Raw genomic sequence first — 21,110 nt, forward strand, 5'->3', positions numbered from 1 at the left:
TAATGAAACTTACACAGTATATTCTTTAAGTAACAAACTATTTTTTTGGTTTTTTAATATACCTTTTTAATCTTTTAAAAATTCCCTGAATTAAAATAATATAAATGTCCCTACATTCCGTAGATACCAATAGAGTATCGCACTATCTAAATAATTGTAAATATTTGTATTTATATATTTTAAGATCGATCTCTGTAGTATATAAATTATATATGAAAATGTATAATCTCTATTATAAATATGTTTGTGGTCCTGAAAAGGACCGATTTGTACAAAATGTATTGACGCTATTTGCTAGTCGAAGCAATCTCAACTTAAGCACGCTCGCCACGGATACGACGGGCCAGCTGGATGTCCTTGGGCATGATTGTGACTCGCTTGGCGTGGATGGCACACAAGTTGGTATCTTCAAAGAGACCAACCAGGTAGGCTTCGCTAGCTTCCTGCAGAGCCATCACGGCCGAGCTCTGGAAGCGCAGGTCAGTCTTGAAGTCCTGAGCGATTTCACGCACCAAGCGCTGGAAAGGCAGCTTGCGGATCAGCAGCTCGGTACTCTTCTGGTAGCGACGGATCTCACGCAGAGCCACAGTTCCGGGGCGATAGCGATGGGGCTTCTTCACACCACCGGTGGCTGGGGCACTCTTGCGAGCGGCCTTGGTTGCCAGTTGTTTGCGTGGCGCCTTGCCACCAGTCGATTTGCGAGCGGTCTGCTTGGTACGGGCCATTTTATATTCTTCTTATTTTCACTGTCTGTTCACTGTTTACTTCACGAGTCTGAAAACACAATAAACGAGCTGCGCATTGCCTACCCTCTTATATAGCAAAACGTGGAGGGTGGAAAAGAGAGAGCTAGTCGAAGCACATGCCATTTCGTTTGTCGAGCACAGAGCGAGAAGGCCATAGCGTTCGGGCTCGCTCGTGCAGAGCAGAGTTTAGGTATAAATAGGAGCGGCCGACGCGGCTTCTACATTAGTTCAGTGGTGACTTTCGAAGTGTAAAAATAAAATAGTGAAAAATGACTGGTCGCGGTAAAGGAGGCAAAGGCTTGGGAAAAGGTGGCGCCAAGCGTCATCGCAAAGTGCTGCGTGATAACATCCAGGGTATCACAAAGCCAGCCATCCGTCGTCTGGCTCGGCGTGGCGGCGTGAAGCGCATTTCGGGACTCATTTACGAGGAAACCCGTGGTGTTCTGAAGGTGTTTTTGGAGAACGTGATCCGTGATGCCGTCACCTACACTGAACACGCCAAGAGGAAGACCGTCACAGCCATGGACGTCGTCTACGCCCTGAAGAGGCAAGGCCGCACCCTGTACGGTTTCGGCGGTTAAAAAATCAGTACAGTCTGTACTTCTCAACAATCGGTCCTTTTCAGGACCACCACTTAATTTCATAAAAGAGAAAAATTATCAAGTTATATTTCGCATATATCTTAACATTGAATATTCTAGCCCAAGAATGGAAATATCTTTATTTGAATTGGTCGGGGTTTCCGTAGGAAGACAATCACATCTTTAGGTAGCGTAAACTGTCTTGCAATGACAATGTTCATTGTCCATGTCCTGGAATTTCTCTGACGACTGTACTATTGGTTTCTGCATAGCGATAACCAAAAATATAAATATTATATGTATATTTTATATATACAAAATTTATTTATTATATAATTATTAATATTGTTTAAACTTAGCTAGGCATATTTGAAAATGTAAGTTTCTTTTAAAATAGTTTGGTCGTCCTGAAAAGGACGTTTGGGTTTGAGTTTGTTTTTATGTACAAGGTTGCTGGCACGCTTTTTGAACGCTTAAGCCTTCTCGGTCTTGTTTCGTTACTGGAATTTCTCTGGCGACTGTACTATTGGTTTCTGCATAGCGATAACCAAAAATATAAATATTATATGTATATTTTATATATATAAATTTATTTATTATATAATTATTAATATTGTTTAAACTTAGCTAGGCATATTTGAAAATGTAAGTTTCTTTTAAAATAGTTTGGTCGTCCTGAAAAGGGACGTTTGGGTTTGAGTTTGTTTTTATGTACAAGGTTTCTGGCACGCTTTTTGAACGCTTAAGCCTTCTTCTCGGTCTTCTTGGGCAACAGAACAGCCTGGATGTTGGGCAACACACCTCCCTGGGCAATGGTGACGCCGGAGAGCAGCTTGTTCAACTCTTCGTCGTTGCGGATGGCCAGCTGCAGATGACGCGGGATGATCCTCGTCTTCTTGTTGTCACGAGCAGCATTGCCAGCCAACTCGAGAACCTCAGCGGCCAGATATTCCATCACGGCAGCCAGGTAAACTGGAGCGCCGGCACCGACGCGCTCGGCGTAGTTGCCCTTGCGGAGCAGACGATGGATACGGCCGACAGGGAACTGAAGTCCGGCACGGTTGGACCGGGACTTTGCCTTTCCCTTAACTTTGCCACCTTTTCCACGACCAGACATTTTCTCTTATTTCACTTTATTCACTGCACACACACGAAGAACGAATGTTGCCGGCTGCCCAGCTTGTCACGAATTTATACTTTTAGTTCTGCCTGTGCGTTCAGTTAGGGGTGGGTCGCCTTAGACCTGAAAACATTGCTTGAAAAAAAGTATAAGAGCGAACACCCAAGCCCGACTGCTATGAAAAGTGAGTTAATCGCAAAGTGAAGTGAAGTGAAAAAATAATGCCGCCTAAAACCAGTGGAAAGGCAGCCAAGAAGGCTGGCAAGGCCCAGAAGAACATCACTAAGAACGACAAGAAGAAGAAGCGGAAGAGGAAGGAGAGCTATGCTATCTACATCTACAAGGTCCTGAAGCAGGTCCATCCCGACACTGGCATTTCCTCGAAGGCGATGAGCATCATGAACAGCTTTGTGAATGACATCTTCGAGCGCATTGCTGCCGAGGCTTCTCGTCTGGCGCACTACAACAAGCGCTCGACCATCACCAGTCGGGAAATCCAAACTGCTGTTCGTCTGCTCCTGCCCGGAGAGTTGGCAAAGCACGCCGTCAGTGAGGGAACCAAGGCTGTCACCAAGTACACCAGCTCCAAGTAAATTTCCCCGCGGATGCGGAGAAGCATTAAAAAGGCCCTTTTCAGGGCCACAAAAAGTTTTACCAAAGAATCTGAATTTTCAAAAACCTAATTTTTCTTTAAATATATAAATCTTCCATTTTAAAACCAAAAGCTGTCCTGTAAAATATAAAATCTATTTCGAATTAAAATTTTCCTGGAATAGTACAATTTAAATGTGACCCCTTTAAAAAATTTGGAAAAAAAAAGTAATTCTACCAAAAAATCGACTTAGATCGATATGCTGACCAAAAATTAAAATGGTTTATAGGGTCGGACATGACTCTTGACTGCGATACGCAATTTTCCTCCGAAAATTAATTTATTAGTATTATTATTTATTATCAAATATATAAATACTTCTGGGTTTTAAAGGAAGCGGGAACACTATTTGTAATTTTAAAAAATTGATAATTTAGCTCTCTTTTAAAAAAGTTTTGTAGCCCTGAAAAGGGCTTGTTTAAATCAATTTCAAATTTCAGATTTCGAAATCTAAAATTGCCATAATTAAGATTATCTTAATTTACTTCTTCGACGCCGTGGTCTTGGCTTTCGGCTTCTTAGCGGTAGCCGGAGCAGTTGCTTTCTTCACTGCCTTCTTAGGCTTGGCGGACGCTGCTGCCTTGGCCTTCGGTGCCTTGGCTGCCTTTGGCTTCGCGGCGGCCGGCTTAGCCTTTGCTGCTGCTGGCTTTGCCTTTACGACTCCAGTTTTCTTGGCATCCTTGGCCTTTGCCTTCTCAGTTTTCTTCTTCTCGGCAGTCTTCTTGGTGGCAACGGCCTTCTTAGCCTTGGGTTTCTTGTCAGCAGCTCCGGCGGCTTTCTTTGCGGTGGCTCCGGCTTTCTTGGTGACTACCTTCTTGCTTTTGACTTTTTTCTCAGCAGCCGCAACCTTTGGCTTGGGCTCCTTTTTGGCAGAGGCCGACAGTTTGAAGGAACCAGACGCACCCTTTCCCTTTGTTTGGATCAGCTTTCCATTAGCCACTGCGGACTTCAAGTACTTCTTGATGAATGGAGCCAGTTTCTGGGCGTCGCATTTGTAGGTGGCAGTGATATATTTCTTGATTGCCAGAAGCGATGAGCCACCACGCTCCTTCAAGTTCTTGATGGAAGCATCCACCATTTGTTGAGTTGGCGGATGTGATGGTGGAACTGCTGCCTTCTTGGCCTTGGTAGCTCCTGAACCAGATGCCTTTTTGGCGGCCACCTTCTTCTCAACTGGCGCTGGTGGGGCAGCCACTGGGGACGCGGATGTTGCCACTGCAGAGTCGGACATTTTTGCTTCACTAATTATTTTCGAAAGCTAACGAAAAACACTTTTGTTTGTATAGAAATGGCGCGAGCGGTCTAGACCCGACGTCCCTCGTTGATATGAGAATCGAGGAGGAGAGCAGTATAACTATGTGTTTGGCAGCGCTCATTTACGTTGCCTATGTTTGATCGATGTGCAGTTTTATTTTCTTCTTTTCTCAATGTTATATTTTTAAATGGTAGAATGTTTTAATTATTTTAATGTTTCATAAAACATGTTTAGTTATTTTAATGTGAAATTATTCTTTGGATCATTTTGTAAAAGTGTCTGGAGTTCAAGATTTGCATTTTTGACCAAAGCATTTCGTGAAAAATCATCTGTTAAAATATTAAAATTTATGAATATTATGAATATTTTTTAGAAAGAGTGAAATTTGAACCTTTTACTTGCGGGAACACTCAAAATATTTTCGTTTTAAACAAATTATGGTATTTTTTGACCACTTTCAAATTGGCCCTTTCATACATAAATTGTCGGCTTTCTTGGTACTTTCGGGTATGGTTTTGGCTACCTAAAAAATATTAATATTTTAAAATATATTAGTTTTTGTCAATTTTGTAAAATAAATAGGACACATGTTTTAGTTAATAAAAGTTTAAACTGAATTTATGCATTTGTTTCTAGGAAATGGCCTATTATGTTCCCCATACAACGTTCATATTCGAGTTTTCTTGAGCACAGTACCCAAGGAGACGGGAAATTAAATCTTTTAAGCATTTAATTTGATGGATTTTTAGTTTATAAGTGTAATATTAATATCTTAAGAAAAATAGAAAAAACAAATTGATTTGTTTTTTATTACTTAAATAAAATGTTCAAATCAAGCAGTTTGAATACATTTATTTCGAACTTAATAACTTAAGTAAATATTTTATTTATTTATTTATTTATAATGAAATTAACGCGTAATTCAAATTGCGCGAAATTTTAGTTTAGCTATACCAACTTCAGGCCTTAAGGGGGATATACATGTAAACGGTCAAAATGTAGACATTTTTCGTGAATTTTTTAATGTAGGAAATAATTTCCTAAGGAAAAATGCCATGTTCAGGTAATCAGATTTCACTTCCCACCCTCTTAAAAAATAGTAATACTCATTTGTATTACCCGCATTTAGGTTCAAATAGAAGATAATTTCATGCTGATCATAATAATTTTTATTCACTCCGATATGTTACATAGTTTTTTGTGAATCGTGCCCATAGCATAGGTAAAAATGCAAAAATTTTAAGCAGAGAAAAATACGTTTAACACTTATATACCTTGCGTATATAGTTGATTTGAGGCACTTGGAGTTGGAATTCGATAATGAAACTTACACAGTATATTCTTTAAGTAACAAACTATTTTTTTGGTTTTTTAATATACCTTTTTAATCTTTTAAAAATTCCCTGAATTAAAATAATATAAATGTCCCTACATTCCGTAGATACCAATAGAGTATCGCACTATCTAAATAATTGTAAATATTTGTATTTATATATTTTAAGATCGATCTCTGTAGTATATAAATTATATATGAAAATGTATAATCTCTATTATAAATATGTTTGTGGTCCTGAAAAGGACCGATTTGTACAAAATGTATTGACGCTATTTGCTAGTCGAAGCAATCTCAACTTAAGCACGCTCGCCACGGATACGACGGGCCAGCTGGATGTCCTTGGGCATGATTGTGACTCGCTTGGCGTGGATGGCACACAAGTTGGTATCTTCAAAGAGACCAACCAGGTAGGCTTCGCTAGCTTCCTGCAGAGCCATCACGGCCGAGCTCTGGAAGCGCAGGTCAGTCTTGAAGTCCTGAGCGATTTCACGCACCAAGCGCTGGAAAGGCAGCTTGCGGATCAGCAGCTCGGTACTCTTCTGGTAGCGACGGATCTCACGCAGAGCCACAGTTCCGGGGCGATAGCGATGGGGCTTCTTCACACCACCGGTGGCTGGGGCACTCTTGCGAGCGGCCTTGGTTGCCAGTTGTTTGCGTGGCGCCTTGCCACCAGTCGATTTGCGAGCGGTCTGCTTGGTACGGGCCATTTTATATTCTTCTTATTTTCACTGTCTGTTCACTGTTTACTTCACGAGTCTGAAAACACAATAAACGAGCTGCGCATTGCCTACCCTCTTATATAGCAAAACGTGGAGGGTGGAAAAGAGAGAGCTAGTCGAAGCACATGCCATTTCGTTTGTCGAGCACAGAGCGAGAAGGCCATAGCGTTCGGGCTCGCTCGTGCAGAGCAGAGTTTAGGTATAAATAGGAGCGGCCGACGCGGCTTCTACATTAGTTCAGTGGTGACTTTCGAAGTGTAAAAATAAAATAGTGAAAAATGACTGGTCGCGGTAAAGGAGGCAAAGGCTTGGGAAAAGGTGGCGCCAAGCGTCATCGCAAAGTGCTGCGTGATAACATCCAGGGTATCACAAAGCCAGCCATCCGTCGTCTGGCTCGGCGTGGCGGCGTGAAGCGCATTTCGGGACTCATTTACGAGGAAACCCGTGGTGTTCTGAAGGTGTTTTTGGAGAACGTGATCCGTGATGCCGTCACCTACACTGAACACGCCAAGAGGAAGACCGTCACAGCCATGGACGTCGTCTACGCCCTGAAGAGGCAAGGCCGCACCCTGTACGGTTTCGGCGGTTAAAAAATCAGTACAGTCTGTACTTCTCAACAATCGGTCCTTTTCAGGACCACCACTTAATTTCATAAAAGAGAAAAATTATCAAGTTATATTTCGCATATATCTTAACATTGAATATTCTAGCCCAAGAATGGAAATATCTTTATTTGAATTGGTCGGGGTTTCCGTAGGAAGACAATCACATCTTTAGGTAGCGTAAACTGTCTTGCAATGACAATGTTCATTGTCCATGTCCTGGAATTTCTCTGACGACTGTACTATTGGTTTCTGCATAGCGATAACCAAAAATATAAATATTATATGTATATTTTATATATACAAAATTTATTTATTATATAATTATTAATATTGTTTAAACTTAGCTAGGCATATTTGAAAATGTAAGTTTCTTTTAAAATAGTTTGGTCGTCCTGAAAAGGACGTTTGGGTTTGAGTTTGTTTTTATGTACAAGGTTGCTGGCACGCTTTTTGAACGCTTAAGCCTTCTCGGTCTTGTTTCGTTACTGGAATTTCTCTGGCGACTGTACTATTGGTTTCTGCATAGCGATAACCAAAAATATAAATATTATATGTATATTTTATATATATAAATTTATTTATTATATAATTATTAATATTGTTTAAACTTAGCTAGGCATATTTGAAAATGTAAGTTTCTTTTAAAATAGTTTGGTCGTCCTGAAAAGGACGTTTGGGTTTGAGTTTGTTTTTATGTACAAGGTTTCTGGCACGCTTTTTGAACGCTTAAGCCTTCTTCTCGGTCTTCTTGGGCAACAGAACAGCCTGGATGTTGGGCAACACACCTCCCTGGGCAATGGTGACGCCGGAGAGCAGCTTGTTCAACTCTTCGTCGTTGCGGATGGCCAGCTGCAGATGACGCGGGATGATCCTCGTCTTCTTGTTGTCACGAGCAGCATTGCCAGCCAACTCGAGAACCTCAGCGGCCAGATATTCCATCACGGCAGCCAGGTAAACTGGAGCGCCGGCACCGACGCGCTCGGCGTAGTTGCCCTTGCGGAGCAGACGATGGATACGGCCGACAGGGAACTGAAGTCCGGCACGGTTGGACCGGGACTTTGCCTTTCCCTTAACTTTGCCACCTTTTCCACGACCAGACATTTTCTCTTATTTCACTTTATTCACTGCACACACACGAAGAACGAATGTTGCCGGCTGCCCAGCTTGTCACGAATTTATACTTTTAGTTCTGCCTGTGCGTTCAGTTAGGGGTGGGTCGCCTTAGACCTGAAAACATTGCTTGAAAAAAAGTATAAGAGCGAACACCCAAGCCCGACTGCTATGAAAAGTGAGTTAATCGCAAAGTGAAGTGAAGTGAAAAAATAATGCCGCCTAAAACCAGTGGAAAGGCAGCCAAGAAGGCTGGCAAGGCCCAGAAGAACATCACTAAGAACGACAAGAAGAAGAAGCGGAAGAGGAAGGAGAGCTATGCTATCTACATCTACAAGGTCCTGAAGCAGGTCCATCCCGACACTGGCATTTCCTCGAAGGCGATGAGCATCATGAACAGCTTTGTGAATGACATCTTCGAGCGCATTGCTGCCGAGGCTTCTCGTCTGGCGCACTACAACAAGCGCTCGACCATCACCAGTCGGGAAATCCAAACTGCTGTTCGTCTGCTCCTGCCCGGAGAGTTGGCAAAGCACGCCGTCAGTGAGGGAACCAAGGCTGTCACCAAGTACACCAGCTCCAAGTAAATTTCCCCGCGGATGCGGAGAAGCATTAAAAAGGCCCTTTTCAGGGCCACAAAAAGTTTTACCAAAGAATCTGAATTTTCAAAAGCCTAATTTTTCTTTAAATATATAAATCTTCCATTTTAAAACCAAAAGCTGTCCTGTAAAATATAAAATCTATTTCGAATTAAAATTTTCCTGAAATAGTACAATTTAAATGTGACCCCTTTAAAAAATTTGGAAAAAAAAAGTAATTCTACCAAAAAATCGACTTAGATCGATATGCTGACCAAAAATTAAAATGGTTTATAGGGTCGGACATGACTCTTGACTGCGATACGCAATTTTCCTCCGAAAATTAATTTATTAGTATTATTATTTATTATCAAATATATAAATACTTCTGGGTTTTAAAGGAAGCGGGAACACTATTTGTAATTTTAAAAAATTGATAATTTAGCTCTCTTTTAAAAAAGTTTTGTAGCCCTGAAAAGGGCTTGTTTAAATCAATTTCAAATTTCAGATTTCGAAATCTAAAATTGCCATAATTAAGATTATCTTAATTTACTTCTTCGACGCCGTGGTCTTGGCTTTCGGCTTCTTAGCGGTAGCCGGAGCAGTTGCTTTCTTCACTGCCTTCTTAGGCTTGGCGGACGCTGCTGCCTTGGCCTTCGGTGCCTTGGCTGCCTTTGGCTTCGCGGCGGCCGGCTTAGCCTTTGCTGCTGCTGGCTTTGCCTTTACGACTCCAGTTTTCTTGGCATCCTTGGCCTTTGCCTTCTCAGTTTTCTTCTTCTCGGCAGTCTTCTTGGTGGCAACGGCCTTCTTAGCCTTGGGTTTCTTGTCAGCAGCTCCGGCGGCTTTCTTTGCGGTGGCTCCGGCTTTCTTGGTGACTACCTTCTTGCTTTTGACTTTTTTCTCAGCAGCCGCAACCTTTGGCTTGGGCTCCTTTTTGGCAGAGGCCGACAGTTTGAAGGAACCAGACGCACCCTTTCCCTTTGTTTGGATCAGCTTTCCATTAGCCACTGCGAACTTCAAGTACTTCTTGATGAATGGAGCCAGTTTCTGGGCGTCGCATTTGTAGGTGGCAGTGATATATTTCTTGATTGCCAGAAGCGATGAGCCACCACGCTCCTTCAAGTTCTTGATGGAAGCATCCACCATTTGTTGAGTTGGCGGATGTGATGGTGGAACTGCTGCCTTCTTGGCCTTGGTAGCTCCTGAACCAGATGCCTTTTTGGCGGCCACCTTTTTCTCAACTGGCGCTGGTGGGGCAGCCACTGGGGACGCGGATGTTGCCACTGCAGAGTCGGACATTTTTGCTTCACTAATTATTTTCGAAAGCTAACGAAAAACACTTTTGTTTGTATAGAAATGGCGCGAGCGGTCTAGACCCGACGTCCCTCGTTGATATGAGAATCGAGGAGGAGAGCAGTATAACTATATGTTTGGCAGCGCTCATTTACGTTGCCTATGTTTGATCGATGTGCAGTTTTATTTTCTTCTTTTCTCAATGTTATATTTTTAAATGGTAGAATGTTTTAATTATTTTAAGCACTTAAATGTTTCATAAAACATGTTTAGTTATTTTAATGTGAAATTATTCTTTGGATCATTTTGTAAAAGTGTCTGGAGTTCAAGATTTGCATTTTTGACCAAAGCATTTCGTGAAAAATCATCTGTTAAAATATTAAAATTTATGAATATTATGAATATTTTTTAGAAAGAGTGAAATTTGAACCTTTTACTTGCGGGAACACTCAAAATATTTTCGTTTTAAACAAATTATGGTATTTTTTGACCACTTTCAAATTGGCCCTTTCATACATAAATTGTCGGCTTTCTTGGTACTTTCGGGTATGGTTTTGGCTACCTAAAAAATATTAATATTTTAAAATATATTAGTTTTTGTCAATTTTGTAAAATAAATAGGACACATGTTTTAGTTAATAAAAGTTTAAACTGAATTTATGCATTTGTTTCTAGGAAATGGCCTATTATGTTCCCCATACAACGTTCATGTTCGAGTTTTCTTGAGCACAGTACCCAAGGAGACGGGAAATGAAATCTTTTAAGCATTTAATTTGATGGATTTTTAGTTTATAAGTGTAATATTAATATCTTAAGAAAAATAGAAAAAACAAATTGATTTGTTTTTTATTACTTAAATAAAATGTTCAAATCAAGCAGTTTGAATACATTTATTTCGAACTTAATAACTTAAGTAAATATTTTATTTATTTATTTATTTATAATGAAATTAACGCGTAATTCAAATTGAGCGAAATTTTAGTTTAGCTATACCAACTTCAGGCCTTAAGGGGGATATACATGTAAACGGTCAAAATGTAGACATTTTTCGTGAATTTTTTAATGTAGGAAATAATTTCCTAAGGAAAAATGCCATGTTCAGGTAATCAGATTTCACTTCCCACCCTCTTAAAAAATAGTAATACTCATTTGTATTACCCGCATTTAGGTTCAAATAGAAGATAATTTCATGCTGATCATAATAATTTTTATTCACTCCGATATGTTACATAGTTTTTTGTGAATCGTGCCCATAGCATAGGTAAAAATGCAAAAATTTTAAGCAGAGAAAAATACGTTTAACACTTATATACCTTGCGTATATAGTTGATTTGAGGCACTTGGAGTTGGAATTCGATAATGAAACTTACACAGTATATTCTTTAAGTAACAAACTATTTTTTAAACCAAAAAAAAATTTGGTTTACATGTATATCCCCCCTTAAGCTAATTAAAGTAAATATACTGGATTGTGTTTTATTAAAACCACATCAATTTGATCAAACACGGTACAATTTGGTTTTTTAATATACCTTTTTAATCTTTTAAAAATTCCCTGAATTAAAATAATATAAATGTCCCTACATTCCGTAGATACCAATAGAGTATCGCACTATCTAAATAATTGTAAATATTTGTATTTATATATTTTAAGATCGATCTCTGACTATAAGATATTTAACCATAAAAACGCAAAACCGGGAATGTTTTATTTGTAGTATGTAAATTATATATGAAAATGTATAATCTCTATTATAAATATGTTTGTGGTCCTGAAAAGGACCGATTTGTACAAAATGTATTGACGCTATTTGCTAGTCGAAGCAATCTCAACTTAAGCACGCTCGCCACGGATACGACGGGCCAGCTGGATGTCCTTGGGCATGATTGTGACTCGCTTGGCGTGGATGGCACACAAGTTGGTATCTTCAAAGAGACCAACCAGGTAGGCTTCGCTAGCTTCCTGCAGAGCCATCACGGCCGAGCTCTGGAAGCGCAGGTCAGTCTTGAAGTCCTGAGCGATTTCACGCACCAAGCGCTGGAAAGGCAGCTTGCGGATCAGCAGCTCGGTACTCTTCTGGTAGCGACGGATCTCACGCAGAGCCACAGTTCCGGGGCGATAGCGATGGGGCTTCTTCACACCACCGGTGGCTGGGGCACTCTTGCGAGCGGCCTTGGTTGCCAGTTGTTTGCGTGGCGCCTTGCCACCAGTCGATTTGCGAGCGGTCTGCTTGGTACGGGCCATTTTAGATTCTTCTTATTTTCACTGTCTGTTCACTGTTTGCTTCACGAGTCTGAAAATACAATAAACGAGCTGCGCATTGCCTACCCTCTTATATAGCAAAACGTGGAGGGTGGAAAAGAGAGAGCTAGTCGAAGCACATGCCATTTCGTTTGTCGAGCACAGAGCGAGAAGGCCATAGCGTTCGGGCTCGCTCGTGCAGAGCAGAGTTTAGGTATAAATAGGAGCGGCCGACGCGGCTTCGACATTAGTTCAGTGGTGACTTTCGAAGTGTAAAAATAAAATAGTGAAAAATGACTGGTCGCGGTAAAGGAGGCAAAGGCTTGGGAAAAGGTGGCGCCAAGCGTCATCGCAAAGTGCTGCGTGATAACATCCAGGGTATCACAAAGCCAGCCATCCGTCGTCTGGCTCGGCGTGGCGGCGTGAAGCGCATTTCGGGACTCATTTACGAGGAAACCCGTGGTGTTCTGAAGGTGTTTTTGGAGAACGTGATCCGTGATGCCGTCACCTACACTGAACACGCCAAGAGGAAGACCGTCACAGCCATGGACGTCGTCTACGCCCTGAAGAGACAAGGCCGCACCCTGTACGGTTTCGGCGGTTAAAAAATCAGTACAGTCTGTACTTCTCAACAATCGGTCCTTTTCAGGACCACCACTTAATTTCATAAAAGAGAAAAATTATCAAGTTATATTTCGCATATATCTTAACATTGAATATTCTAGCCCAAGAATGGAAATATCTTTATTTGAATTGGTCGGGGTTTCCGTAGGAAGACAATCACATCTTTAGGTAGCGTAAACTGTCTTGCAATGACAATGTTCATTGTCCATGTCCTGGAATTTCTCTGACGACTGTACTATTGGTTTCTGCATAGCGATAACCAAAAATATAAATATTATATGTATATTTTATATATATAAATTTATTTATTATATAATTATTAATATTGTTTAAACTTAGCTAGGCATATTTGAAAATGTAAGTTTCTTTTAAAATAGTTTGGTCGTCCTGAAAAGGACGTTTGGGTTTGAGTTTGTTTTTATGTACAAGGTTGCTGGCACGCTTTTTGAACGCTTAAGCCTTCTTCTCGGTCTTCTTGGGCAACAGAACAGCCTGGATGTTGGGCAACACACCTCCCTGGGCAATGGTGACGCCGGAGAGCAGCTTGTTCAACTCTTCGTCGTTGCGGATGGCCAGCTGCAGATGACGCGGGATGATCCTCGTCTTCTTGTTGTCACGAGCAGCATTGCCAGCCAACTCGAGAACCTCAGCGGCCAGATATTCCATCACAGCAGCCAGGTAAACTGGAGCGCCGGCACCGACGCGCTCGGCGTAGTTGCCCTTGCGGAGCAGACGATGGATACGGCCGACAGGGAACTGAAGTCCGGCACGGTTGGACCGGGACTTTGCCTTTCCCTTAACTTTGCCACCTTTTCCACGACCAGACATTTTCTCTTATTTCACTTTATTCACTGCACACACACGAAGAACGAATGTTGCCGGCTGCCCAGCTTGTCACGAATTTATACTTTTAGTTCTGCCTGTGCGTTCAGTTAGGGGTGGGTCGCCTTAGACCTGAAAACATTGCTTGAAAAAAAGTATAAGAGCGAACACCCAAGCCCGACTGCTATGAAAAGTGAGTTAATCGCAAAGTGAAGTGAAGTGAAAAAATAATGCCGCCTAAAACCAGTGGAAAGGCAGCCAAGAAGGCTGGCAAGGCCCAGAAGAACATCACTAAGAACGACAAGAAGAAGAAGCGGAAGAGGAAGGAGAGCTATGCTATCTACATCTACAAGGTCCTGAAGCAGGTCCATCCCGACACTGGCATTTCCTCGAAGGCGATGAGCATCATGAACAGCTTTGTGAATGACATCTTCGAGCGCATTGCTGCCGAGGCTTCTCGTCTGGCGCACTACAACAAGCGCTCGACCATCACCAGTCGGGAAATCCAAACTGCTGTTCGTCTGCTCCTGCCCGGAGAGTTGGCAAAGCACGCCGTCAGTGAGGGAACCAAGGCTGTCACCAAGTACACCAGCTCCAAGTAAATTTCCCCGCGGATGCGGAGAAGCATTAAAAAGGCCCTTTTCAGGGCCACAAAAAGTTTTACCAAAGAATCTGAATTTTCAAAAGCCTAATTTTTCTTTAAATATATAAAGCTTCCATTTTAAAACCAAAAGCTGTCCTGTAAAATATAAAATCTATTTCGAATTAAAATTTTCCTGGAATAGTACAATTTAAATGTGACCCCTTTAAAAAATTTGGAAAAAAAAAAGTAATTCTACCAAAAAATCGACTTAGATCGATATGCTGACCAAAAATTAATATGGTTTATAGGGTCGGACATGACTCTTGACTGCGATACGCTATTTTCCTCCGAAAATTAATTTATTAGTATTATTATTTATTATCAAATATATAAATACTTCTGGGTTTTTAAGGAAGCGGGAACACTATTTGTAATTTTAAAAAATTGATAATTTAGCTCTCTTTTAAAAAAGTTTTGTAGCCCTGAAAAGGGCTTGTTTAAATCAATTTCAAATTTCAGATTTCGAAATCTAAAATTGCCATAATTAAGATTATCTTAATTTACTTCTTCGACGCCGTGGTCTTGGCTTTCGGCTTCTTAGCGGTAGCCGGAGCAGTTGCTTTCTTCACTGCCTTCTTAGGCTTGGCGGACGCTGCTGCCTTGGCCTTCGGTGCCTTGGCTGCCTTTGGCTTCGCGGCGGCCGGCTTAGCCTTTGCTGCTGCTGGCTTTGCCTTTACGACTCCAGTTTTCTTGGCATCCTTGGCCTTTGCCTTCTCAGTTTTCTTCTTCTCGGCAGTCTTCTTGGTGGCAACGGCCTTCTTAGCCTTGGGTTTCTTGTCAGCAGCTCCGGCGGCTTTCTTTGCGGTGGCTCCGGCTTTCTTGGTGACTACCTTCTTGCTTTTGACTTTTTTCTCAGCAGCCGCAACCTTTGGCTTGGGCTCCTTTTTGGCAGAGGCCGACAGTTTGAAGGAACCAGACGCACCCTTTCCCTTTGTTTGGATCAGCTTTCCATTAGCCACTGCGGACTTCAAGTACTTCTTGATGAATGGAGCCAGTTTCTGGGCGTCGCATTTGTAGGTGGCAGTGATATATTTCTTGATTGCCAGAAGCGATGAGCCACCACGCTCCTTCAAGTTCTTGATGGAAGCATCCACCATTTGTTGAGTTGGCGGATGTGATGGTGGAACTGCTGCCTTCTTGGCCTTGGTAGCTCCTGAACCAGATGCCTTTTTGGCGGCCACCTTCTTCTCAACTGGCGCTGGTGGGGCAGCCACTGGGGACGCGGATGTTGCCACTGCAGAGTCGGACATTTTTGCTTCACTAATTATTTTCGAAAGCTAACGAAAAACACTTTTGTTTGTATAGATGTGGCGCGAGCGGTCTAGACCCGACGTCCCTCGTTGATATGAGAATCGAGGAGGAGAGCAGTATAACTATATGTTTGGCAGCGCTCATTTACGTTGCCTATGTTTGATCGATGTGCGGTTTTATTTTCTTCTTTTCTCAATGTTATATTTTTAAATGGTAGAATGTTTTAATTATTTTAAGCACTTAAATGTTTCATAAAACATGTTTAGTTATTTTAATGTGAAATTATTCTTTGGATCATTTTGTAAAAGTGTCTGGAGTTCAAGATTTGCATTTTTGACCAAAGCATTTCGTGAAAAATCATCTGTTAAAATATTAAAATTTATGAATATTATGAATATTTTTTAGAAAGAGTGAAATTTGAACCTTTTACTTGCGGGAACACTCAAAATATTTTCGTTTTAAACAAATTATGGTATTTTTTGACCACTTTCAAATTGGCCCTTTCATACATAAATTGTCGGCTTTCTTGGTACTTTCGGGTATGGTTTTGGCTACCTAAAAAATATTAATATTTTAAAATATATTAGTTTTTGTCAATTTTGTAAAATAAATAGGACACATGTTTTAGTTAATAAAAGTTTAAACTGAATTTATGCATTTGTTTCTTGGAAATGGCCTATTATGTTCCCCATACAACGTTCATATTCGAGTTTTCTTGAGCACAGTACCCAAGGAGACGGGAAATTAAATCTTTTAAGCATTTAATTTGATGGATTTTTAGTTTATAAGTGTAATATTAATATCTTAAGAAAAATAGAAAAAACAAATTGATTTGTTTTTTATTACTTAAATAAAATGTTCAAATCAAGCAGTTTGAATACATTTATTTCGAACTTAATAACTTAAGTAAATATTTTATTTATTTATTTATTTATAATGAAATTAACGCGTAATTCAAATTGCGCGAAATTTTAGTTTAGCTATACCAACTTCAGGCCTTAAGGGGGATATACATGTAAACGGTCAAAATGTAGACATTTTTCGTGAATTTTTTAATGTAGGAAATAATTTCCTAAGGAAAAATGCCATTTTCAGGTAATCAGATTTCACTTCCCACCCTCTTAAAAAATAGTAATACTCATTTGTATTACCCGCATTTAGGTTCAAATAGAAGATAATTTCATGCTGATCATAATAATTTTTCTTCACTCCGATATGTTACATAGTTTTTTGTGAATCGTGCCCATAGCATAGGTAAAAATGCAAAAATTTTAAGCAGAGAAAAATACGTTTAACACTTATATACCTTGCGTATATAGTTGATTTGAGGCACTTGGAGTTGGAATTCGATAATGAAACTTACACAGTATATTCTTTAAGTAACAAACTATTTTTTAAACCAAAAAAAAATTTGGTTTACATGTATATCCCCCCTTAAGCTAATTAAAGTAAATATACTGGATTGTGTTTGATTAAAACAACATCAATTTGATCAAACACGGTACAATTTGGTTTTTAATATACCTTTTTAATCTTTTAAAAATTCCCTAAATTAAAATAATATAAATGTCCCTACATTCCGTAGATACCAATAGAGTATCGCACTATCTAAATAATTGTAAATATTTGTATTTATATATTTTAAGATCGATCTCTGACTATAAGATATTTAACAATAAAAACGCAAAACCGGGAATGTTTTATTTGTAGTATGTAAATTATATATGAAAATGTATAATCTCTATTATAAATATGTTTGTGGTCCTGAAAAGGACCGATTTGTACAAAATGTATTGACGCTATTTGCTAGTCGAAGCAATCTCAACTTAAGCACGCTCGCCACGGATACGACGGGCCAGCTGGATGTCCTTGGGCATGATTGTGACTCGCTTGGCGTGGATGGCACACAAGTTGGTATCTTCAAAGAGACCAACCAGGTAGGCTTCGCTAGCTTCCTGCAGAGCCATCACGGCCGAGCTCTGGAAGCGCAGGTCAGTCTTGAAGTCCTGAGCGATTTCACGCACCAAGCGCTGGAAAGGCAGCTTGCGGATCAGCAGCTCGGTACTCTTCTGGTAGCGACGGATCTCACGCAGAGCCACAGTTCCGGGGCGATAGCGATGGGGCTTCTTCACACCACCGGTGGCTGGGGCACTCTTGCGAGCGGCCTTGGTTGCCAGTTGTTTGCGTGGCGCCTTGCCACCAGTCGATTTGCGAGCGGTCTGCTTGGTACGGGCCATTTTAGATTCTTCTTATTTTCACTGTCTGTTCACTGTTTGCTTCACGAGTCTGAAAATACAATAAACGAGCTGCGCATTGCCTACCCTCTTATATAGCAAAACGTGGAGGGTGGAAAAGAGAGAGCTAGTCGAAGCACATGCCATTTCGTTTGTCGAGCACAGAGCGAGAAGGCCATAGCGTTCGGGCTCGCTCGTGCAGAGCAGAGTTTAGGTATAAATAGGAGCGGCCGACGCGGCTTCGACATTAGTTCAGTGGTGACTTTCGAAGTGTAAAAATAAAATAGTGAAAAATGACTGGTCGCGGTAAAGGAGGCAAAGGCTTGGGAAAAGGTGGCGCCAAGCGTCATCGCAAAGTGCTGCGTGATAACATCCAGGGTATCACAAAGCCAGCCATCCGTCGTCTGGCTCGGCGTGGCGGCGTGAAGCGCATTTCGGGACTCATTTACGAGGAAACCCGTGGTGTTCTGAAGGTGTTTTTGGAGAACGTGATCCGTGATGCCGTCACCTACACTGAACACGCCAAGAGGAAGACCGTCACAGCCATGGACGTCGTCTACGCCCTGAAGAGACAAGGCCGCACCCTGTACGGTTTCGGCGGTTAAAAAATCAGTACAGTCTGTACTTCTCAACAATCGGTCCTTTTCAGGACCACCACTTAATTTCATAAAAGAGAAAAATTATCAAGTTATATTTCGCATATATCTTAACATTGAATATTCTAGCCCAAGAATGGAAATATCTTTATTTGAATTGGTCGGGGTTTCCGTAGGAAGACAATCACATCTTTAGGTAGCGTAAACTGTCTTGCAATGACAATGTTCATTGTCCATGTCCTGGAATTTCTCTGACGACTGTACTATTGGTTTCTGCATAGCGATAACCAAAAATATAAATATTATATGTATATTTTATATATACAAAATTTATTTATTATATAATTATTAATATTGTTTAAACTTAGCTAGGCATATTTGAAAATGTAAGTTTCTTTTAAAATAGTTTGGTCGTCCTGAAAAGGACGTTTGGGTTTGAGTTTGTTTTTATGTACAAGGTTGCTGGCACGCTTTTTGAACGCTTAAGCCTTCTCGGTCTTGTTTCGTTACTGGAATTTCTCTGGCGACTGTACTATTGGTTTCTGCATAGCGATAACCAAAAATATAAATATTATATGTATATTTTATATATATAAATTTATTTATTATATAATTATTAATATTGTTTAAACTTAGCTAGGCATATTTGAAAATGTAAGTTTCTTTTAAAATAGTTTGGTCGTCCTGAAAAGGACGTTTGGGTTTGAGTTTGTTTTTATGTACAAGGTTTCTGGCACGCTTTTTGAACGCTTAAGCCTTCTTCTCGGTCTTCTTGGGCAACAGAACAGCCTGGATGTTGGGCAACACACCTCCCTGGGCAATGGTGACGCCGGAGAGCAGCTTGTTCAACTCTTCGTCGTTGCGGATGGCCAGCTGCAGATGACGCGGGATGATCCTCGTCTTCTTGTTGTCACGAGCAGCATTGCCAGCCAACTCGAGAACCTCAGCGGCCAGATATTCCATCACGGCAGCCAGGTAAACTGGAGCGCCGGCACCGACGCGCTCGGCGTAGTTGCCCTTGCGGAGCAGACGATGGATACGGCCGACAGGGAACTGAAGTCCGGCACGGTTGGACCGGGACTTTGCCTTTCCCTTAACTTTGCCACCTTTTCCACGACCAGACATTTTCTCTTATTTCACTTTATTCACTGCACACACACGAAGAAATAAAATTTTCCTGGAATAGTACAATTTAAATGTGACCCCTTTAAAAAATTTGGAAAAAAAAAGTAATTCTACCAAAAAATCGACTTAGATCGATATGCTGACCAAAAATTAATATGGTTTATAGGGTCGGACATGACTCTTGACTGCGATACGCAATTTTCCTCCGAAAATTAATTTATTAGTATTATTATTTATTATCAAATATATAAATACTTCTGGGTTTTAAAGGAAGCGGGAACACTATTTGTAATTTTAAAAAATTGATAATTTAGCTCTCTTTTAAAAAAGTTTTGTAGCCCTGAAAAGGGCTTGTTTAAATCAATTTCAAATTTCAGATTTCGAAATCTAAAATTGCGATAATTAAGATTATCTTAATTTACTTCTTCGACGCCGTGGTCTTGGCTTTCGGCTTCTTAGCGGTAGCCGGAGCAGTTGCTTTCTTCACTGCCTTCTTAGGCTTGGCGGACGCTGCTGCCTTGGCCTTCGGTGCCTTGGCTGCCTTTGGCTTCGCGGCGGCCGGCTTAGCCTTTGCTGCTGCTGGCTTTGCCTTTACGACTCCAGTTTTCTTGGCATCCTTGGCCTTTGCCTTCTCAGTTTTCTTCTTCTCGGCAGTCTTCTTGGTGGCAACGGCCTTCTTAGCCTTGGGTTTCTTGTCAGCAGCTCCGGCGGCTTTCTTTGCGGTGGCTCCGGCTTTCTTGGTGACTACCTTCTTGCTTTTGACTTTTTTCTCAGCAGCCGCAACCTTTGGCTTGGGCTCCTTTTTTGCGGAGGCCGACAGTTTGAAGGAACCAGACGCACCCTTTCCCTTTGTTTGGATCAGCTTTCCATTAGCCACTGCGGACTTCAAGTACTTCTTGATGAATGGAGCCAGTTTCTGGGCGTCGCATTTGTAGGTGGCAGTGATATATTTCTTGATTGCCAGAAGCGATGAGCCACCACGCTCCTTCAAGTTCTTGATGGAAGCATCCACCATTTGTTGAGTTGGCGGATGTGATGGTGGAACTGCTGCCTTCTTGGCCTTGGTAGCTCCTGAACCAGATGCCTTTTTGGCGGCCACCTTCTTCTCAACTGGCGCTGGTGGGGCAGCCACTGGAGACGCGGATGTTGCCACTGCAGAGTCGGACATTTTTGCTTCACTAATTATTTTCGAAAGCTAACGAAAAACACTTTTGTTTGTATAGAAATGGCGCGAGCGGTCTAGACCCGACGTCCCTCGTTGATATGAGAATCGAGGAGGAGAGCAGTATAACTATGTGTTTGGCAGCGCTCATTTACGTTGCCTATGTTTGATCGATGTGCAGTTTTATTTTCTTCTTTTCTCAATGTTATATTTTTAAATGGTAGAATGTTTTAATTATTTTAAGCACTTAAATGTTTCATAAAACATGTTTAGTTATTTTAATGTGAAATTATTGTTTGGATCATTTTGTAAAAGTGTCTGAAGTTCAAGATTTGCATTTTTGACCAAAGCATTTCGTGAAAAATCATCTGTTAAAATATTAAAATTTATGAATAAACAAATTATGGTATTTTTTG

General features: G+C 40.9%; 19 protein-coding genes across 19 annotated transcripts; 7 read left to right on the forward strand and 12 right to left on the reverse strand.

The window, feature by feature from the left end:
- Positions 1-286: 286 nt before the first annotated feature.
- LOC138929431 (histone H3) lies at positions 287-725 on the reverse strand. Its single transcript, XM_070288865.1, has one exon. The coding sequence runs from the start codon at positions 723-725 to the stop codon at positions 315-317; it is 411 nt and encodes a 136-aa protein (XP_070144966.1). The 3' UTR covers positions 287-314.
- A 259-nt stretch (positions 726-984) lies between these two features.
- Positions 985-1,327, forward strand: LOC121502580 (histone H4). The gene has a single exon (XM_041776271.2). It carries the CDS (start codon positions 1,016-1,018, stop codon positions 1,325-1,327), a length of 312 nt encoding a protein of 103 aa, XP_041632205.1. The 5' UTR covers positions 985-1,015.
- A 605-nt stretch (positions 1,328-1,932) lies between these two features.
- Positions 1,933-2,463, reverse strand: LOC121502573 (histone H2A). The gene has a single exon (XM_041776263.2). It carries the CDS (start codon positions 2,442-2,444, stop codon positions 2,070-2,072), a length of 375 nt encoding a protein of 124 aa, XP_041632197.1. The 5' UTR covers positions 2,445-2,463; the 3' UTR covers positions 1,933-2,069.
- A 157-nt stretch (positions 2,464-2,620) lies between these two features.
- On the forward strand, positions 2,621-3,085 carry LOC121502577 (histone H2B). The gene has a single exon (XM_041776267.2). It carries the CDS (start codon positions 2,669-2,671, stop codon positions 3,038-3,040), a length of 372 nt encoding a protein of 123 aa, XP_041632201.1. The 5' UTR covers positions 2,621-2,668; the 3' UTR covers positions 3,041-3,085.
- A 418-nt stretch (positions 3,086-3,503) lies between these two features.
- LOC138927851 (histone H1-like) lies at positions 3,504-4,370 on the reverse strand. Its single transcript, XM_041776260.2, has one exon. The coding sequence runs from the start codon at positions 4,328-4,330 to the stop codon at positions 3,581-3,583; it is 750 nt and encodes a 249-aa protein (XP_041632194.1). The 5' UTR covers positions 4,331-4,370; the 3' UTR covers positions 3,504-3,580.
- A 1,588-nt stretch (positions 4,371-5,958) lies between these two features.
- On the reverse strand, positions 5,959-6,397 carry LOC138929430 (histone H3). The gene has a single exon (XM_070288864.1). The coding sequence runs from the start codon at positions 6,395-6,397 to the stop codon at positions 5,987-5,989; it is 411 nt and encodes a 136-aa protein (XP_070144965.1). The 3' UTR covers positions 5,959-5,986.
- Positions 6,398-6,656: 259 nt separating this feature from the next.
- On the forward strand, positions 6,657-6,999 carry LOC121502581 (histone H4). The gene has a single exon (XM_041776272.2). It carries the CDS (start codon positions 6,688-6,690, stop codon positions 6,997-6,999), a length of 312 nt encoding a protein of 103 aa, XP_041632206.1. The 5' UTR covers positions 6,657-6,687.
- Positions 7,000-7,692: 693 nt separating this feature from the next.
- Positions 7,693-8,132, reverse strand: LOC121502567 (histone H2A). Its single transcript, XM_041776256.2, has one exon. It carries the CDS (start codon positions 8,113-8,115, stop codon positions 7,741-7,743), a length of 375 nt encoding a protein of 124 aa, XP_041632190.1. The 5' UTR covers positions 8,116-8,132; the 3' UTR covers positions 7,693-7,740.
- A 159-nt stretch (positions 8,133-8,291) lies between these two features.
- Positions 8,292-8,756, forward strand: LOC138929432 (histone H2B). Its single transcript, XM_070288866.1, has one exon. The coding sequence runs from the start codon at positions 8,340-8,342 to the stop codon at positions 8,709-8,711; it is 372 nt and encodes a 123-aa protein (XP_070144967.1). The 5' UTR covers positions 8,292-8,339; the 3' UTR covers positions 8,712-8,756.
- A 495-nt stretch (positions 8,757-9,251) lies between these two features.
- On the reverse strand, positions 9,252-10,001 carry LOC121502566 (histone H1-like). Its single transcript, XM_041776255.2, has one exon. It carries the CDS (start codon positions 9,999-10,001, stop codon positions 9,252-9,254), a length of 750 nt encoding a protein of 249 aa, XP_041632189.2.
- A 1,801-nt stretch (positions 10,002-11,802) lies between these two features.
- Positions 11,803-12,240, reverse strand: LOC138929428 (histone H3). Its single transcript, XM_070288861.1, has one exon. It carries the CDS (start codon positions 12,238-12,240, stop codon positions 11,830-11,832), a length of 411 nt encoding a protein of 136 aa, XP_070144962.1. The 3' UTR covers positions 11,803-11,829.
- Positions 12,241-12,499: 259 nt separating this feature from the next.
- On the forward strand, positions 12,500-12,865 carry LOC121502551 (histone H4). Its single transcript, XM_041776237.2, has one exon. The coding sequence runs from the start codon at positions 12,531-12,533 to the stop codon at positions 12,840-12,842; it is 312 nt and encodes a 103-aa protein (XP_041632171.1). The 5' UTR covers positions 12,500-12,530; the 3' UTR covers positions 12,843-12,865.
- Positions 12,866-13,300: 435 nt separating this feature from the next.
- LOC121502549 (histone H2A) lies at positions 13,301-13,706 on the reverse strand. The gene has a single exon (XM_041776235.2). The coding sequence runs from the start codon at positions 13,687-13,689 to the stop codon at positions 13,315-13,317; it is 375 nt and encodes a 124-aa protein (XP_041632169.1). The 5' UTR covers positions 13,690-13,706; the 3' UTR covers positions 13,301-13,314.
- Positions 13,707-13,886: 180 nt separating this feature from the next.
- Positions 13,887-14,328, forward strand: LOC121502550 (histone H2B). The gene has a single exon (XM_041776236.2). It carries the CDS (start codon positions 13,914-13,916, stop codon positions 14,283-14,285), a length of 372 nt encoding a protein of 123 aa, XP_041632170.1. The 5' UTR covers positions 13,887-13,913; the 3' UTR covers positions 14,286-14,328.
- Positions 14,329-14,749: 421 nt separating this feature from the next.
- LOC121502548 (histone H1-like) lies at positions 14,750-15,576 on the reverse strand. The gene has a single exon (XM_041776234.2). It carries the CDS (start codon positions 15,574-15,576, stop codon positions 14,827-14,829), a length of 750 nt encoding a protein of 249 aa, XP_041632168.1. The 3' UTR covers positions 14,750-14,826.
- Positions 15,577-17,377: 1,801 nt separating this feature from the next.
- LOC138929429 (histone H3) lies at positions 17,378-17,814 on the reverse strand. Its single transcript, XM_070288863.1, has one exon. The coding sequence runs from the start codon at positions 17,812-17,814 to the stop codon at positions 17,404-17,406; it is 411 nt and encodes a 136-aa protein (XP_070144964.1). The 3' UTR covers positions 17,378-17,403.
- Positions 17,815-18,075: 261 nt separating this feature from the next.
- On the forward strand, positions 18,076-18,437 carry LOC138929442 (histone H4). The gene has a single exon (XM_070288877.1). It carries the CDS (start codon positions 18,105-18,107, stop codon positions 18,414-18,416), a length of 312 nt encoding a protein of 103 aa, XP_070144978.1. The 5' UTR covers positions 18,076-18,104; the 3' UTR covers positions 18,417-18,437.
- A 705-nt stretch (positions 18,438-19,142) lies between these two features.
- Positions 19,143-19,553, reverse strand: LOC138929438 (histone H2A). The gene has a single exon (XM_070288873.1). The coding sequence runs from the start codon at positions 19,530-19,532 to the stop codon at positions 19,158-19,160; it is 375 nt and encodes a 124-aa protein (XP_070144974.1). The 5' UTR covers positions 19,533-19,553; the 3' UTR covers positions 19,143-19,157.
- Positions 19,554-19,950: 397 nt separating this feature from the next.
- LOC138929440 (histone H1-like) lies at positions 19,951-20,724 on the reverse strand. The gene has a single exon (XM_070288875.1). The coding sequence runs from the start codon at positions 20,698-20,700 to the stop codon at positions 19,951-19,953; it is 750 nt and encodes a 249-aa protein (XP_070144976.1). The 5' UTR covers positions 20,701-20,724.
- Positions 20,725-21,110: the final 386 nt, after the last annotated feature.

This window comes from Drosophila kikkawai, unplaced genomic scaffold (genome assembly GCF_030179895.1).
Source record: "Drosophila kikkawai strain 14028-0561.14 unplaced genomic scaffold, DkikHiC1v2 scaffold_191, whole genome shotgun sequence".
NCBI lineage: Eukaryota > Metazoa > Arthropoda > Insecta > Diptera > Drosophilidae > Drosophila > Drosophila kikkawai.

Excerpts from the sequence above, each read along its gene's own strand:
- LOC138929431 (XM_070288865.1), bottom strand. The coding sequence starts at position 725 with ATGGCCCGTACCAAGCAGACCGCTCGCAAATCGACTGGTGGCAAGGCG.
- LOC121502580 (XM_041776271.2), top strand. The coding sequence starts at position 1,016 with ATGACTGGTCGCGGTAAAGGAGGCAAAGGCTTGGGAAAAGGTGGCGCC.
- LOC121502573 (XM_041776263.2), bottom strand. The coding sequence starts at position 2,444 with ATGTCTGGTCGTGGAAAAGGTGGCAAAGTTAAGGGAAAGGCAAAGTCC.
- LOC121502577 (XM_041776267.2), top strand. The coding sequence starts at position 2,669 with ATGCCGCCTAAAACCAGTGGAAAGGCAGCCAAGAAGGCTGGCAAGGCC.
- LOC138927851 (XM_041776260.2), bottom strand. The coding sequence starts at position 4,330 with ATGTCCGACTCTGCAGTGGCAACATCCGCGTCCCCAGTGGCTGCCCCA.
- LOC138929430 (XM_070288864.1), bottom strand. The coding sequence starts at position 6,397 with ATGGCCCGTACCAAGCAGACCGCTCGCAAATCGACTGGTGGCAAGGCG.
- LOC121502581 (XM_041776272.2), top strand. The coding sequence starts at position 6,688 with ATGACTGGTCGCGGTAAAGGAGGCAAAGGCTTGGGAAAAGGTGGCGCC.
- LOC121502567 (XM_041776256.2), bottom strand. The coding sequence starts at position 8,115 with ATGTCTGGTCGTGGAAAAGGTGGCAAAGTTAAGGGAAAGGCAAAGTCC.
- LOC138929432 (XM_070288866.1), top strand. The coding sequence starts at position 8,340 with ATGCCGCCTAAAACCAGTGGAAAGGCAGCCAAGAAGGCTGGCAAGGCC.
- LOC121502566 (XM_041776255.2), bottom strand. The coding sequence starts at position 10,001 with ATGTCCGACTCTGCAGTGGCAACATCCGCGTCCCCAGTGGCTGCCCCA.
- LOC138929428 (XM_070288861.1), bottom strand. The coding sequence starts at position 12,240 with ATGGCCCGTACCAAGCAGACCGCTCGCAAATCGACTGGTGGCAAGGCG.
- LOC121502551 (XM_041776237.2), top strand. The coding sequence starts at position 12,531 with ATGACTGGTCGCGGTAAAGGAGGCAAAGGCTTGGGAAAAGGTGGCGCC.
- LOC121502549 (XM_041776235.2), bottom strand. The coding sequence starts at position 13,689 with ATGTCTGGTCGTGGAAAAGGTGGCAAAGTTAAGGGAAAGGCAAAGTCC.
- LOC121502550 (XM_041776236.2), top strand. The coding sequence starts at position 13,914 with ATGCCGCCTAAAACCAGTGGAAAGGCAGCCAAGAAGGCTGGCAAGGCC.
- LOC121502548 (XM_041776234.2), bottom strand. The coding sequence starts at position 15,576 with ATGTCCGACTCTGCAGTGGCAACATCCGCGTCCCCAGTGGCTGCCCCA.
- LOC138929429 (XM_070288863.1), bottom strand. The coding sequence starts at position 17,814 with ATGGCCCGTACCAAGCAGACCGCTCGCAAATCGACTGGTGGCAAGGCG.
- LOC138929442 (XM_070288877.1), top strand. The coding sequence starts at position 18,105 with ATGACTGGTCGCGGTAAAGGAGGCAAAGGCTTGGGAAAAGGTGGCGCC.
- LOC138929438 (XM_070288873.1), bottom strand. The coding sequence starts at position 19,532 with ATGTCTGGTCGTGGAAAAGGTGGCAAAGTTAAGGGAAAGGCAAAGTCC.
- LOC138929440 (XM_070288875.1), bottom strand. The coding sequence starts at position 20,700 with ATGTCCGACTCTGCAGTGGCAACATCCGCGTCTCCAGTGGCTGCCCCA.